We start from the raw sequence: 16,717 nt of genomic DNA on the forward strand, positions 1-16,717 counted from the left end.
CAGATTAACAATTGCAAAATCTCACAGTTAGCCATTTACCTGGGAAGCTGAAAGGGTTAAGTCATGAAGAAAGTTGTTAAGTAACACTCTAGTACAGAAGAGGCTGCTAAGCGTTTCCCACCATAATAACGGCACTCACCACTGAAGCCAGAGGCATGTCAAAAGTAACAAAAACCATCCTAATCCTTCAGTTGGATTCATGGACAGCAGCCCATGCCGAAGCCAGCTGCCGCACTCTCTCAAACATCAAGCGTTCCCCACTGTCCCTCGGTCACAGTCACATCCACAGAAAGCCCTGCGCCTATACGCTCCTGAAGGCAACCTGGGCCGCTCTGCCGGAACGGCCGACGGGGTCGCAGGGGCTTAAAACCCCATGTAGAAAAGTTGTGCTGAACTCCGGCCGCGACGTGTCCGTCTCTCGGGCGGGTTGACCGGCTCCCGCTCGCCTGAAGTGGATCGTCGGGTCGAGTCTCTGCCCACGTCGTGCTCCGCTGTGGCCGACGGCGCTCCCGTTTCTGCCGGCTCGTTGGAGAGCTTGATAGGACGAGGATACCTTCCAGTTCAAACAGCAAAAGGTGAACCCAGCTCACTGACTGCATTTCGCAGAGACACTGGGCTGATGTCATAGCAACCTGGAGGATCCTGGTCGCTCATTGTGTCAGCCAGGAAAGAGGAGGAGGCGGGGTCACGGCTTTGAAAAAAAAAAAAAAAAAAAAAAAAAAAAAAAAGTGAGAGAGGCTGATTTCCATTTTAGGAGGCGGAGTCAGAGCAGCGGCCTGTGTGTGTGTGTGTGTGTGTGTGTGTGGGGGGGGGTGGTTGGGGGGTGTCTCTGGCTCCAGCACACATCCTGGAGCTCTGGAGATGCCAACTGTTTTTCTGGAGTCTCCCGTCTTTTGTTTAGGTACGTCTGACATCCCGTTCCCTTACCCCACCATCCTCACCCCCGACACCCCACCCACCCACCCACCCTCACAGACACTTGTGATATATGTGATAATATCCTCCGAGAGAACCATTTCCTTTTCTTCTAAATCACTGCAGTTCAAAGCAAAGAGGGGGTGACAGAATCTAAAACCACTTAAGGAGTTTCCATCTCTTACAAGAAAACACAACCAAAACAGCTCTGTGGGAAGTGGGAAACGTTGTTGACGGGCTGTCAATTTAGGATTCCCCTGAGGTTCCATTCTGCTACAGAAGGACAAGCACATTTCCAGTAGATGCCACGAAATCGAAAGAAAGAACGACTCTGGGAAAGTTACGCTCTGACGTTCAGTAAGAAGTAAATGAACTACGCCCGCTGTAATCTCTTCACGCTTCAATGTTTGGACTACCATGCCGTGGTAGTCCGACACAAGGAAGGAAATGTCGGATTGTGACCTAACTGGAAATTCCCTTTGTTGACCTATCAGCACACGTGTCAGCTCGGTTTTGGCACATACAGTATATGTGACCAAATGTAGTGGTGTAGAAAAAGACATTTTGATTAGAAGACATTTAACTCGCTTAAATTTGGAGCGTTCAAATCGGTGACACATATTAGTTCTACATTACTTCCCTTCTCAAATAAGCAACTTCAGCAGTTCTGAAAAGACCCTTTCCTAATTCAGTGTCAGTTACGAGGTATGAAATGAGAAAGAAAATATTACAGCAATAGATCTAAAGGATAAGCACTAAGCTGATCTATGCAGGCCTCCTAATCTAACTGTGTTGACGGTGGTTTATTCCGTCGCTCCTGTGAGTATCTGCCTGTCTGCACAAGTAGCGGCAAAGCCCGAACGTCTCTTTGTTGCGGTACTGACAGCTGTGGGAACGGGGGCTGCTGCGGCGGGGCGAGCGGGGACCCAGCAGGTTAATGATATCAAGTCCTGTGTCTGCTCACAAGCCTTATCTTATCACCGCCATTTGTGGCATTAACCTTGGCTTGGAAGGGGGAAAGAAAAAAAAAAAAATCTTTAAATGGCCCTCCCTCGATAGCAAGGGATTGCATTAAAAGTAAATGGTCACAGAAAGAGCAAATTCTATCCCCCTCCCTCTCTCTCTCTCCCTCTCCCCCCCTCTCTCCCTTTCCTTTGTTTACGTTGGTCTTCAGAGTCCCCTTGATCAGGTGGGCTGATTAACGATGAGAAAACAGTGCGAGAGCTACCTTCCTGAAAGGCACGGACACACAGATTGGTACAGATGCACATGCACACACACACACCAACTTATTTGCATTAACACACACACACACACACAAGCGCACACACCAACTTATTTGCATTAACACACACCAACTTATTTGCATTAACACACACACAGACACACAGACACACACAGACACACACACACACACACACACACACACACACACACACACACACACACACACACACACACACACACACACACACACACACACACACGTTTCAATGACCAGGAAACAGGAACTGAGTGCAGCCGCCTCTCGTCAATAAACACAACAAGATTTCCAAGGCCACTTCAGGCCAGTGGCTTGTTTCAATAACCAATACTACACAAGATCAAAACTACACAACACCAACACTACAACTGGGGAACAAAATGAAGGTTTTTCCGTCCCAAGGTGAGGCAGTAGGAGTTGAAATGTCAACGCTCCAATCATGCCGGTTGCAAAACGTGTTTGAACCCAAAACTTACCGGGAGAGATCACAGGGTCTAGTGGCCTCATTACACCCCCTCCCAATAAACACACACACACACACACACACACACACACACACACAGATGTCGGCATACCGAGTTTGACAAAATCCAAAACTTTTAAAAAGGGTAGTACTTCAGTTGATATCACACAGCCTACCGACACACCATCCTTCCATCCAAGGCACGGACATCCCAGCACGCCGAGAAGTCATAGCAGCTGTCTCACCTGGCAGTCCTTCGGCGTGGGTACGGGGTCAGGGGGGCACTCGGGAATCACAGAGTCAACATGCAGCAGGTCCCAGCTACGCCAGGACGTCAGGCGACCAAAACGCACCATGAGGCACCACGAGTCACAGTCTTATAGATAGACAATATAAAATCCAAAACAGGGGCGGGGTCCAGCGGTCAAGAGGATTCCATTTTCAGAAAATAGCAAAGCAGAGTGGAGTGTCGCAGGCTACCTGCAGGTCAACAGTCACACACACACACAAACACACACACACACACCTCGAAAACACAGGCAGACTGCTCTCTCCACACCTTCTGCCTCTATACACCTTCACAGGCTTCTCGGCAGGCCTCTAGCTCCGCCCACGCCTCATGGGGAGAAAGTAGAGCTTTCCTCACAAAACCTGCATGGGCCAAAAACACAAGACGACTTCATAAACACACACACACACCTTACTGAAATACCGGTTAGGAAGCAACGTTTGATATAAATGAAGCAGGAAGCAGCTATCATTAGATTTAAAGATTCCATTCCCTCACGATTCCTTGACTACACACTAGCATTGACCAAGAACACACTGTGCACAGAAAACAATATATACACACGTTCCTCAAATCATCAAGACAGAAACTCCACTAATTGTGAACTCATTTAATTTCAACCAAGAATTTGCATCATACATTTTAATTCATTACAATTATTATCATACGTAGATCTCGGTCACAATTTCAATATCATCCCATTGAGTTATGTCGTATTCAAAAAGATTAACGACTTACATGTTGCTAACTTTGAATTAAAATACTTAGTGTTACCCCTATCTCTGATAAAATTAAAACCACGTGTAGACCGATAAGCAGGACAACGAGACAATGGCTAATCCCATATACCATATCAGCTGAACAACCAATGATCCTCTGTTAACAAACTGTATTGACTGTTTTATATAAGACCTCATCTCTGAGAAGAATTAAGATTCTTGTCTCAACAATCGCTTTTCATCTCCCCAGACCCGTGTGAGCATCCAAACTCCAACCATTAGCATTCAAAGCAACGTCATGTTAATCGACAACATCCCCCTTTGTGAGCCATCCCAGAGGCCAGAGAGCGAGAAATTTTGGGAGATGCGAATTTGATAGTGAAGCCGGGGAAACAATCTCTTTTGTCGGGGCGAAAGACAATTATCCCACGACTGTGAGAACTGCGGGAAACACAACGCCGGTTTGAAAAAGAAGAAATGAATATTAACAATTGCCACCTGCCGACTTCTGCCTACACCTTAAAAAAAAAAAAAAACAACACAACACTATATGTGCAGAAGTCGTTCATGGAAACAGTCACCCATGAATACAGTATCGCTTTCTGCTATTGCTTCCGCTTTCTCAAAACCAGAAATAGAGCCCGCATACAAGGACCTCTATTTGGGGCCTGGTATACTGTATGTTGAGAAAGAGAGAACCAGACAGACAGGCAGGCCACTCCCCTCTGAACCAAAAATGTGGATTTCACAGTTAATCGTGTCATCAGCCACCCAAATCCATGAAGCCCGTTACTGAGGTAACTTTGTCCCTATGAATAAATAAATGGTAACAATGTTTGCATCTTTTTTCTGGATTCAGGTGGAGTTTCTGTGTAGTGTGTGGAGCGCGGCGGAGCACCACGCTCCTGTACTGCACGACTATGGGAACCAAGCAACAGTCAATTATATGAGAGAATCAACTTGTCGAGTACAAAGATCACTATAGGCGGCTGCTTGAAATCGCAAGGGCCTTTGGAGAGCGGACTTATCTTTATGACCCGTCGCAAAGTCGGTTACTGTGAATGCTCCGCGGTTGCTATTTTCAGGAAAACAAAAGGTGAAACTCATGGCTACGGTGGAAATGAGGAATGAGCTCATGCTCTTCCGACGAGTCCTTCAGGCCAAGCCCAGGCGTCGGGACAAGCTCCCGACCACGTTATTAGATAGATATTGACGTTTTTGTTACAAGCCGCGAAGACAAAAAAAAAAAAATACAGAAAAACAACAATGGATGATTTTTCAGGAAATAATGACTCATTCAAAATGGGTTGACCGAACCCCACCCGACCTTAGACAACGATGATATAAAAAAACAGATGACGAGAAGTAGAAAACGTCCATTTCTTTAACCGCGGCATGGGTTGGGTGATTTAAGGAGGAAATTGATTTAGGTCAATGTGGAAAGGGACTTTTGTTTTACAGTAGACATTGTGAGTAATATACATTGTAAAACAAAGGAAGGGTGTAACACCGACCGGATGGGATTCCGTGCTTTATGAGGATTATAAGCATGGCAGGAGTGCAGTTATGACCAATCAGGCTGCTCGGACGTACTTTCACCTTGTATAATCAAAACTGGATCTTTAAGCTCTCTGCAATTTCCCCGTTGCCAGCGCTTATCAAATGCAAAACGTGTATGAGAATAAACTTGACAATAATTCTTTCGAGACAAAGGATAGCTTTTGAGCAGGTGAAATTTGGCAGCTTCCCCTCGAAGCTTGAGGTCACCGTAGTGGCAAGCAGTGACTCCGGTTACTTGGCAAATATCAGACATTTTTCAAGCAAAGTCCTTGATTCCATAAAAAGCAGGCATGTGTGCATTTTATGGCGAGTGCCAGAGCTAGTGCCATAGAAACCCCAAAAAGACTTCAGTCAGAAGCGCACATTCTCGCGGTGCCTTTGCCTTAGAGACCAGAGAGACAGCGGGGGTCGAGGAGTCTCTCTGGTTTAGACTCAACGAAATAAGAACAGCAACATTAAATGACGAAGAATAAAATGCGCTGCTGTTCCGTGACAAGAATTTTAATGTAGCATGACTTGAGAATAAGTGTCATGCATGAGCTCACACGATGACAAAATGCAGTTTGACAACCAGACCCCATCCACTACACTCGCCTGCCGTGTGAAGAACCAGAGCCTTAAATGGTTGTGTTTTTTTCTTTCTAACGGGTCTTCATTAAGGACAACTTTCATGTCATAGTGAGCCTTTATCGCCCCCCTGAGGACAGCAGAAGAGTTTCAACTCATACTGTAGCAACAAAAATAATACAAAAACAGAGCCTTGTAAACAAGTTGGAGCAAAGTGTTTCCCTTCTAAAAGGTTGAATATCTAAACTGTAATAAGAGAGATAAAATATAATGAAATATGATATACATTGGTTAGCATGAGCAGAGAAACAAGCCTAATGCTGTTTAACCTTTCATACGAGGCATTTTGATTTTGATTTTAAAGACCATCCAAATGGGATTACATTGTCATAAAGCAATGTATGACTAATGCCGTCGGCAACCTGCAGCGTTTCTGTGCGTGCACTTGTTGACTGCGCCGCAGACGGCAATAAAACACTCTTGACACCTCTGCTCGAAGCCTCTATCTGCATTTTAAGCCCAGAGCTATGATGACACCCATGTTCGTGCAGATGGACACACACGCACACGCACACACACACACACACACTCCAATTTCCCATATATTTGTGTCTTGCAATTGCCTAAAGGATGGACCACACCCACTGACTAACTTTAACCACATAATTTGAAAAAAGGCAATTCATCAAAAGTGAAAGATGACACAATACACTATAAGTAATCAAAGCACATACAGTGTGCACCACCCAGATGTACACATCCACCCTCCATTCATTTTTTATCGCCCCCGATTCAGTTCTGTTCAGCCTATCCAAGCGAAGGCAGGAATACTTTGAATGGGATGCCAGACCACTGCAAGGACACACACACACACACACACACACACACACACACACACACACACACACACACACACACACACACACACACACACACACACACACTCTTTAGTGTCTCCAACAAGCCTAATCTGCATGTCTTTGGAGGTGGGATGAAACCGGAGCACCAGCATCCAGAATAGGGCATATATTATGTTATTTAATGACCAAAAGGTTGAGTTGCCAGACAGAGAAAGAGAGAGAGAGAGAGAGAGAGAGATGCTCTTTCAACTTAACAGTTTTATTCAATCCATAGTTAGAAGTCCTCAGACACGACGTCCACTGTTTAAACTCAATGACTCCGTGCCCCATTTCCAAGCTCAGTGTTCAGCTCCCAGTCTGCACTATGTCACAACTTCCTGCAGCCACAGGAAGCCTGGAGTGGCAACCACTGTGCAAATGAACTCTTCCCATAGCACGGGCAAAGAGCGCAGTGGAATGTGCACGTGTAGGCACAGAAAGACACACAATGAGGACACACGCACACTAAACACGTGCACACAGACACACACAAACTGGATTGAGAGGAAACCCACAAATACACCTTGAGTCCTCCACTGGGCAGGCAGATAAGGGTAATGGAAACCGATGAGATCATGATTGGATTAGTGTGACATGCTACTTTGCCCACAAGCATTATGGGCTCAGACCGCTGAGTGAAATTCTGGAAAAGGTGCAGCATGTAAGTTGCCGGGGCGTCAGAGGGTTGGTGTGTATGTGTGCAACCCAGTTCCTGTGGCTAGGAACCGCGTAGAACTATGAAATATTGCAACGTACCAACAGATCGACGCTCTCCCGCCGTCCCAGAGATCCATGCTCCACCTTCTCGCTGCCTGGGGCGAGGATGTACGAGCTCTGGCCTCCGAAGGGCTTCATGTTGGGCAGACTGAGCGAGCGCAGGTCCTTCACGCCCTGCTCCACCTTCAGCTCGTCACCGGGCCGCGCTAAACAATGAACGATAATGAAGGAAAGGTTATAGCTTACTGAGGAGGTGTGCAGGTGTCCAGGCTAATGCTGAAGTGAAATGGCGCGTAGCACAAGCTTTGGCCAACGGAGCTTAAAGGGTACAGGTTGAAAAAAACAAAACAAAATTGTGTGTTTAGATCAAAATAGAATGGAATGGAACGATCGGAAGGGGATTGCACTTTTAATCTCGCTTTTCCCCTAATCCCCCCCCAGCACGTGATTTAGGGACAACCTTTGGCTGTGGATCACATGTCGCGACCCCCGTGCGTCGGCCTGCGTGTAACCCCAGACCGTGGACAAGAGGTGTGAGTCAGGAGGGTGGAGATTTCAAACGACTTGCGAGTAATAATTAGTCATGGCATGAGATCTCTTTCATAGCCAGCTCAGAATGGGCCTTTAATCCAAAACGCTGCAGGTTCCTGCGTCGACGTGGGCGGATGAGGGGATGAGGGGCACCGCTCCCAGTTTACGCTGAGGCTTCAAAGCGCAAAAGGGGTGGATGGTGTCATCGTGACTAGCGAGCGTTGGAGGCTTGGGGGGGGAACACGCGGCGTCGCGTGTAACCGGTCGGAATCTAAAAAGAACAGGAGGATCTCGTACTTTTACCAAACTCCAGCTCACTATACGGGAAGATTGAGATCAGTGAAAAGTCTCCTTTGAGAATCAAGCGACACTAGCACTGTCAGGACAGCGCGGCCCACTCCTTGTTCCTTTTCGCCTAAGCAAGTGGGCATGAGAGGAAACCTGACACACACACACACACACACACACACACACACACACACACACACACACACACACACACACACACACACACACACACACACACACACACACACACACACACACACGCGCGCGCACACACACGCGCGCACACGCACACACACACACACACACACACACACGCGCGCACACGCACACCACTGATTCAGTCACTCTCACCTTTGACTTTGAGGTAGTGTCCCCCAAAGCGATACGCCTCGAAGTCGAGGGAGAGCGGAGTGTTGGACTGGTCCAAGAACAGGTCCACCTGGGACAGCTCGATGCCCTTCCTTTCAAAAACTGGACCCAAAACCTCTCTGTTGAGCAGACGACAAAGGGAGGCCTCAATGTACGTTCAAAATAGCAGGATTACCATCCACACCCCATACGGAGATGCTTCCTTGACTCCGATCGCCTTCTCTCACCTGAGGGTTTTCTTTTTCATAGCAGGTACGATTTCTGTGTCGATGTCAACGCTGAGATCAAACTTGAGGCTGAAGCACTCCTTGCTGGGGTCCTGCGGAGAAAACGGATTCAGGTCCGTGATCGCATGTCCACTATATCCAATCTTGACAGTAACCGTTCAAGCTGTTGACTGGTTTTTCTTTTTATGTGTTATTTATGTGTTTATACGGGGGGCAGTGGCTCAGGAGGCAGAGCGGGTCTTCTAGTAATCGTAAGATTGCCGGTTCGATCCGCGGCTCCTCCTGGTAGAGCGCTGATGTGTCCTTGAGCAAGACACTTAATCCCCGAACTGCTCCCGGGCGCCACTATATGGCAGCCTACTGCTCCTAGATACGTCAGTTACTAGGATGGGTAAATGCGGAGAAATGCATTTTGTTGCCTCAGTACTTGTAACTCTGTGCAATGACAATAAGTTGAATCTAATATTCTAATGTCTTTGTTCATTTTATGTATATGAGATTTATCTTCCTCAATATAGGATAGACAGTACACTATAGAGCAGTGGGTCTCAACGTGGGCTCCGGGGACCGCCAGGAATCCTTGAAGAGGTTCAAGGGTGTCGCCAGCAAAATGACTAATAGTTCAACTTCACCATTAGAGAAGGTACAATAATGACTGTTTTGATCAGGTAAAATATCTGCGGTTATCCCTTCAGAGTCAATATGGTGGATAGCCTGCTGTGCTTTGTTTTTAATGAATGTCAACGGTCGCCTCTCATTCAAGCCCTGGTGATGTAAACTTCCTTCCGTGCGTGCAGCGCGAGGCGTGGAGAACCTTTTAGATTAATCATCAGAGCAGAACGTGGACAGCTAATCTCCAAATCAGGCTTTGCGGTGTACTCCCCAGGGATCACGCTGCATGCGGGCACTCGGCAGCTCCACATGGGGGCTCCTTTTCACCGGCAGACTGACTGAGCTGCCCCCGGATCAGCTCCGATTTCACAATCGCAGCAGAGGAACAGCGCAGGCAACACGGCGTTCGGCGTAACAGGAGATATCATCTGTTGTGGTCAATTCCAAGTCCGACAGGCATGTATTTTCACCCTCTGCCCCTCTGGGCAACTGTGTAAAATGGTTTCTCAATGACCACCACTTTCTTTCTTAGTTCTTGTTGACGTAAGTGCGTGCGTGCGTGTGTGTGTGTGTGTGTGTGTGTGTGTGTGTGTGTGTGTGTGTGTGTGTGTGTGTGTGTGTGTGTGTGTGTGTGTGTGTGTGTGTGTGTGTGTGTGTGTGTGTGTGTGTGTGTGTGTGTGTGTGTGTGTGTGTGCGCGCGCGTGTGTGTGGGCACTTACGTCAGTGTGCCGTCTCCTTGGCTTCTTCTTCACCAACTTCATCCCCCCACTTTTACGCTCCCTGTAAAGAGCAAAACAAACAATTCAAACGTTTTCGTGACTCTTGAATAAATATCAAGCGGTCGGCAGAAATGAAACCACAACAAGAAAGACACGGCGTTGTGCGGGTTACACTTTAACTTTACTGTCAGTGGGTTATACCATCCCAGCGATTCAAATCACTGTCAGGCGCCACACATTCATGCCGAGCATTTGTCCTCTGGTCTGAAGAGACGAGAGACGAGCTGACGAGCAGCATTACATTAAAACGCCAGCGGTGATGTAAGAGCGGGTTGACGTAACGGAGGGCTACTGACCCGCGGTCGTTGCCTCCCTCGTCCTCTTCCTCCATGTCGGAGGGGGGGCTGGTGCGCGGGGGACAGGAGCGCGTGGACACGTTCCGAGCCAGGATGGAGCCTAAAGGGGATGGAAAAAGGCGGCGGCGGACACATTAACTGGTTAGCCCTAAGCTTACTTGAGCTTTAGCCACTGAGGTGCAGATATCACCAACGCCAGAACCCTCTATTAAGATTAGAAATTGCAATTACTTTGCTGTAATGCAGCCTTAAAGACAACATTTAACTATATCACCATATTACAATAACGAAAACCCCAGACATCTAGTCTCAAATCATGTAATTGTATTGATCTATCGCTCAGCCCTTATTCCGAGTTACTACTAATACTTTGTGTACGAGTTTGTGCTTGCATTGTGCGTGCAAGTCATTCTTTTTCCGCCTTGAGTTCTTGTGTAGCCAAGACCTCGAGGCCATGAGCCCAGTGTGGCCTGATAAACAGCGGAGGGAGGAAACCCAGGATTTGCAAGGGCAAGAAGGGAAGATTTGCATTACCGGAGGAGAAATCATGTTCACTGGGTTTCAGTGCACATCGCTGCTTGTAGCCTATCCGTTTTTACATTTCGTGGTTCAACTAATATTGAGAAAAATCTAATTAAGAAATGCTAACACTTACCTTGAGGTTGCAAGTCAAATCGGGGGTGGCGGTCAAAGTGCATGTTGTCTGTGTTCTCGGAGTGGCAGCGCGAGTCACATGACTCACACAGGTGAAGGGGGCTTTTGCTGTTCAGGCCTTGACAGTCTGGGTGGTGGCAAACCTACAGACCAGACAGAAGGAACGGGGGACAGTCAGACTAGCACAACTAAACGATGCGCTCAGCTGTTGGAATGACATCAAATAAACAGCATAGTAAAAAAGCTCAAATGAAAATCTCAAAACACCAACATCTCAAACACTCCTCTCTGCGACAATTGTCTGAATAAATGGCTGACGGGGCAGCCATTGTTGGCCATGGCATTCCTGAGGTACAGTGGCTTACTACTTCTCCATCTGTCCACTGTGACAACACCCAAATCATTTCAAGCCATGCGAGGAGTCTCTGGATTTACAGATCGGGGACCAGCACAGGTTTACATAACAGAAGACTTGACCATAAGAGGTAAAACATTGACAACTGACCACGGGTCAGCACGTGGGGGAAATTCCAGGCCAGGGTGCTCACAAAGCCAGGCAGACAGGCAGCAGAAGGCTGCAGGATTAAGCTCTTTCTGCCCAGAGCTAGACTGATCCCACCCCCCGCCAGGCCCAAGCCCCTCCCCTTCCCTCCCTGATCAGAGAACCAAGAACATTGGGGGGTCCCCATTACATGTCTGAACTCCCCACCCCACCGTCATCCGCGCCCTGACCAGGAAACCAGGACGTATAGGGAGATACAATGGAGGTCCTGCTAATGTACTTCCTGACATTGTTCCCATGTGGTAAGGAGGTGTATGTATGTGTGTGTGTGTGTGTGTGTGTGTGTGTGTGTGTGTGTGTGTGTGTGTGTGTGTGTGTGTGAGAGAGAGTGTATGCAAACCAGAGAGAGGACTTGTGCCAGGGAGTCTGGCTTTCTTGAAAAAACAACAAACACAGATCGGCGTGAGGTAACCACTGCCCCCTTGGCAAAGTGCTGTCATGTTCCTTATGTAACCAATTCAAATGAAAACTTGATACATGGTGAATTCAGTGTATTGGTTTGTTGTGATTTAATATCCCACAGATTGGATGGAAAAGTCTAACATCATAAATTTTGAAAAAAAGAGTCAGAAAACAGACCTTTGGCAAAGCAGCATAATGCTCAGACACATCAAATGTTGTAATGTATAATTGGTATCTGGGCAGATTCAATTCACTGTCACTTGCGCAGCAACAGCATGTTGCATGAAAAAAATAACAACATAAGTTGCCCTACATAAAATAAACTTCCCTTGGCTAAATGCACACCAAAGTTAATGCTGACCCCTTTCCAATTGGAATCTACACCGATCAGCCACAACATTAAAACCACTGACAGATGACGTGAATAACGTTGCTAATCTCGTTTCAATGGCACCTGTCAAGGTTGGGATATATTAGGCAGCAAGTGAACAGTCAGTTCTTGAAGTTGAAAAATGGGCAAGCTTAAGGATCTGAGCGACTTTGACGAGGACCAAATTGTGATGGCTAGATGACTGAGTCAGAGCATCTCCAAAACGGCAGGTTTTGTGGGGTGTTCCCGGTATGCAGTGGTTAGTACCTACCAAAAGTGGTCCAAGGAAGGACAACCGGTGAACCGGCGAGTCCAGCCCGTTTGGGCCAATCCCACAGAAGAGCTACTGTAGCACAAATTGCTGAAAATGTTAATGCTGCTATGATAGAAAGGTGTCACACAATGCATCACAGCTTGCTGCATATGGTGCTTAGTAGCCGCAGACCGGTCAACACGCCCACGATGACCCCTGTCCGCTGGCGAAAGCGCCTACAATGGGCACGTGAGCATCAGAACTGGACCATGGAGCAATGGAAGAAGGTGGCCTGGTCTAATGAATCACGTTTTCTTTTACATCATGTGGATGGCGTTACAGGAACTGCTGATAACGTCTTGGTGCCAGATACCACAGGACACCTTCAGAGGTCTTGTGGATTCCATGCCTCGACCGTCAGAACTGTTTTGGATGAGGGGGACCTAAACAATATTGGCCGGGTGGTTTTAATGTTGTGGCTGAGGGGCGTATATTCAAAATGGAATATCATTGCTCACTCGAGTAAACACCACCACATCACAGCCTCTCAAGCCCAAACTAGCAAAATAATGTAATGCCGTTGAACTGTAATTTCCCCAGCACAAAGAAGAAGAAATCCCGTATCTGAAGGAAGCTCTATATTGCTGTCAAAATGCAATCATGTCTTCCTTGTGTGACAAATCAAAATCCATCTCCGACTAAGATATATTGTTCACAATCACACGCGGCTCCCACGCACGCACGCACGCCAGGGCGAAGATCACCTTCTTGCCAAAGGTAATGATTAAAGTAATGACCCTCCTCCCCTCCCCTCCCCTCCCCTGTACTGTACCGTCATTGCCTGTGTGTGGGAGCAGCACTCCCTCCCAGTCGGGCAGGTAGGCTCCATGTCCATGCCAGCAGGCCTCCCAAAAACCCCAGTAACCATCCACCAGCCCTGCTAGCTGGCTCTGCGTTCCCCCCACAAACAGCTCAAGTCGATGAGCTGCCTTATTAATCCACTCTCCTCAATGTCTATCCAGGTTAAGCAGTGGCTGCGGTGCTGGGGGAGAACAGAGGGAAGGTGATAAGGTTGAGGCAGGGTGGGGAGTCCCAGTAAAGACATAAACCCAAGACAGGAAGGAGGTTAAAAAAAAAATAATAATAAAATAAAAAATAAATTAAAAAAAAGAAGAAGAAGGAGAAGACGAAGGGTCCATCCAGAAGCTTTTCAGAAGTACAAAGCCCTCCCTAATCTCGCGGTCCTAATTGGTGCCTGCGCTCTGTCAAAGCCATCTGACGGTCCTGCAGAGATTAAACAGCCTCGCTCTGAGCTCTTCTGCCGGGGTCTTCTCCTTTTTTTTTTTTTGCTCCCTCTCCTCTCCTCTCTCTCTCTCTCTCCCTCTCTCCCTCTCTCTCTGCCGCTCCCTCTCTCTGCCACCAGCCCCGACTCCTCCCTTCCTCCCGTACACACAGGGTCAATAAACCCAGAACTTCAACAAGAAAGAGGTTTCAAACAGAAAGGCAGGCAGAGAGAGCGAATTCTGAAACTAAATAAAACGGGAGCGGCTGTGTTTACTACGGGCACGTCGTCATGCTCCCCTCTTAGGAGCATGGCTAGGTAACGCACACTTTTAACCCATGGACATGGGAGTTTACTGGGCTGTTGAATTGGCTGCTTTGCTTGAAGCTTCTCTACGGTTTTATGTCTTCTTCAGTACCGATGATGGCAAAGTGATGTGCAACCGATACTTAATTAGAAGGAACCCCTTCCATCCTTCCCGTCTTTGTTTGAAGGGCGTAGTGATTTGGCACCGTCGTAAGGGGTCGACTTTTTTTCTTTCTACAAAAGACAATAAGATTAGGACGACAGCGCCGCAGATGCGCGAGAGTATGCAAATTTGACACCAACATATTTTGGCGATGGCTCAGACAGAGACGGGCCTGCCAACCCAACAAGTTCGGGCGTCCGCTCCCACTGTGACTAAAGCAGTCAAAGGTATCTGATGCTCGAGCCAAAACAAACATGAACACCGGATCAGAAGGGGGGCGGGTGACTCTGCCACCGGACCCGGCAGGTTCTGGAAAGACCCACAGCAGGCCAGCAGACGGAGCCGGCGTACCTGGAGATATACACCTAACAGAGACGTGTTTTGACATTCAAATAGGGAAGGATAAGAGCAGCGGGGGAATTTTTGTAATACTGAACATTCCGATTGACGAAAAGAGCTGATTGATAGCTTGGGTTTTAGGACGGCCTGACTTGCATTATCCTGAGCATTCTTTCCCAGCTGGATGCGCTTACAGTTCCTTCTATCAGGGAATGGGCAGCCGCGATACAGGGATGCTGCGAGGGGGCGGGCGGGCGGGGGGCTGGAGCCGAGACTGCTGACAGGTGCGTGTGCGCATGAGGCACCGTGGAGGGTAAGGACAGCGGCGTGAATTGAGACGGCTCGTGTTGGGTGAGCATTTGTGTCGTGTGTATGCCCAACCCCCCCCCCACTACTCTACCGCTAACAGACGCCTGCCCTCAGATCTGACTGGATTAGTGGTGAAGGCTTTTTTCTTTTTATGTGGGGGGGGGGGGCGGGGGACTGAAGTCGAAATAGCTTACCCACAACACAATTACACACACACACAAATATACACACATACACCCCCCCCCCCCCCCCCCCCTTCCCCTCATCTGCCACTGCCTCACCAGCTGGGAACACACACCATCCCCTTGGCAGCTCTTGTCTGGGTTGCCACGTGGCACCTGCTTATGAAGTATTGTTTCAATACCCAGCGCACGCGCGCGCGCACACACGCACACACACACACGCACACACACTGCTCAGTTTATCAACTTGAGCAGCCTTTGGCTGAACTACAAGAGGCCACACAAATATCTTTACATACAATGACACAAACACAGAACTTACAATGGCAGTTAATAGGATGAGGGCAACATTAATGATAGACCCTTTACACACACACACACACACACACACACACACACACACACACACACACACACACACACACACACACACACACACACACACACACACACACACACACACACACACACACACACACACACACACACACACACACACAAAATGTTACGTAAGCACTAGGTGTGCTCTGGCAGGACATGCCGTTTGGGAGGGACCAAGAGACCAATTTAATAATAACCGTTACGTGATTTGTAATCAGGGAAGTAGGGAATTTTAAGCATGGGCCAGGCAGCATTATTTGTTTCGTTTTCACTATCGAGGACAACGTCTTGATTTGAAGAAGGAATGCCTAAAGTGAAACATCAGAAAGCATTCAGATTACATACCTTAAAAATACTACTTACAGCTCTGCTTCGAGGCAACTTCGAAAGGGGTATACATTATCTTTTCTCCTTGTATTAAAAAATTATAATAATAAAAAAAAGGGGGGGGGGGGCTGAGGGGCAAAAAGCACTTCATCAAACCCATTGTCTCTCTGCGCCCTGACTGAATAAACACCCCAAACTCCAGAACAGCATGTCCTGCCAGAGCCTACCTAGCACTTACGTAAAACCATGCATCTTTCTGCGTGCGTGTGCGTGTATGCGTGTGTGTCCACATCTGGAAGGAAGAACGGTAAAAGACACAAAGACAGTAGGGATTGACGTGCAGGCTACAGTGACCTGGAGGAACAGAGCGGAGTCGGGATCGGCAGCATGGCAGATGCACACTGTTTTGTTATGTACAGTTCAACCGCCAGCAGACGGGAAACGCTTGATGATTCGCGCACACCGCCAGATGTAAACTAAAAAACGCCAGGACTTGCGACAAGTCTTTTTGCTCAAAAGATTTGGTTTGGTCCCGAGTTCGCTGCATGAGTTATGAGTGAGAGGTACGCAGTTAAAAACAAAACAAAAAGAGGTTAATGACTTGTGACACTGTCATTAACATGCTTTGGGCCTACCTCAATGTTTTCTGTTTTTATCAAGTTTCTTTTTACTCTGTGTGTGTGTGTGTGTGT

General features: G+C 47.7%; 1 protein-coding gene across 2 annotated transcripts in view; it reads right to left on the reverse strand.

The window, feature by feature from the left end:
• plekhg5b (pleckstrin homology domain containing, family G (with RhoGef domain) member 5b) overlaps positions 1 to 16,717 on the reverse strand; it is a gene marked incomplete at its 3' end in the record, with an annotated part of 53,229 nt that overhangs the window by 12,038 nt on the left and 24,474 nt on the right. For both annotated transcript variants that reach the window (XM_080015955.1, XM_080015956.1), the window contains exons 3-8: positions 11,151 to 11,292; positions 10,496 to 10,595; positions 10,140 to 10,200; positions 8,809 to 8,900; positions 8,564 to 8,700; positions 7,433 to 7,599 (exon numbers count right to left, since the gene is read on the reverse strand). In XM_080015955.1, the coding sequence (XP_079872081.1) occupies positions 7,433 to 7,599; positions 8,564 to 8,700; positions 8,809 to 8,900; positions 10,140 to 10,200; positions 10,496 to 10,595; positions 11,151 to 11,292 (699 nt within the window). The remainder of the gene's footprint in view (positions 1 to 7,432; positions 7,600 to 8,563; positions 8,701 to 8,808; positions 8,901 to 10,139; positions 10,201 to 10,495; positions 10,596 to 11,150; positions 11,293 to 16,717) is intronic.

Source organism: Zeus faber (assembly GCF_960531495.2).
Source record: "Zeus faber genome assembly, chromosome: 15".
NCBI lineage: Eukaryota > Metazoa > Chordata > Actinopteri > Zeiformes > Zeidae > Zeus > Zeus faber.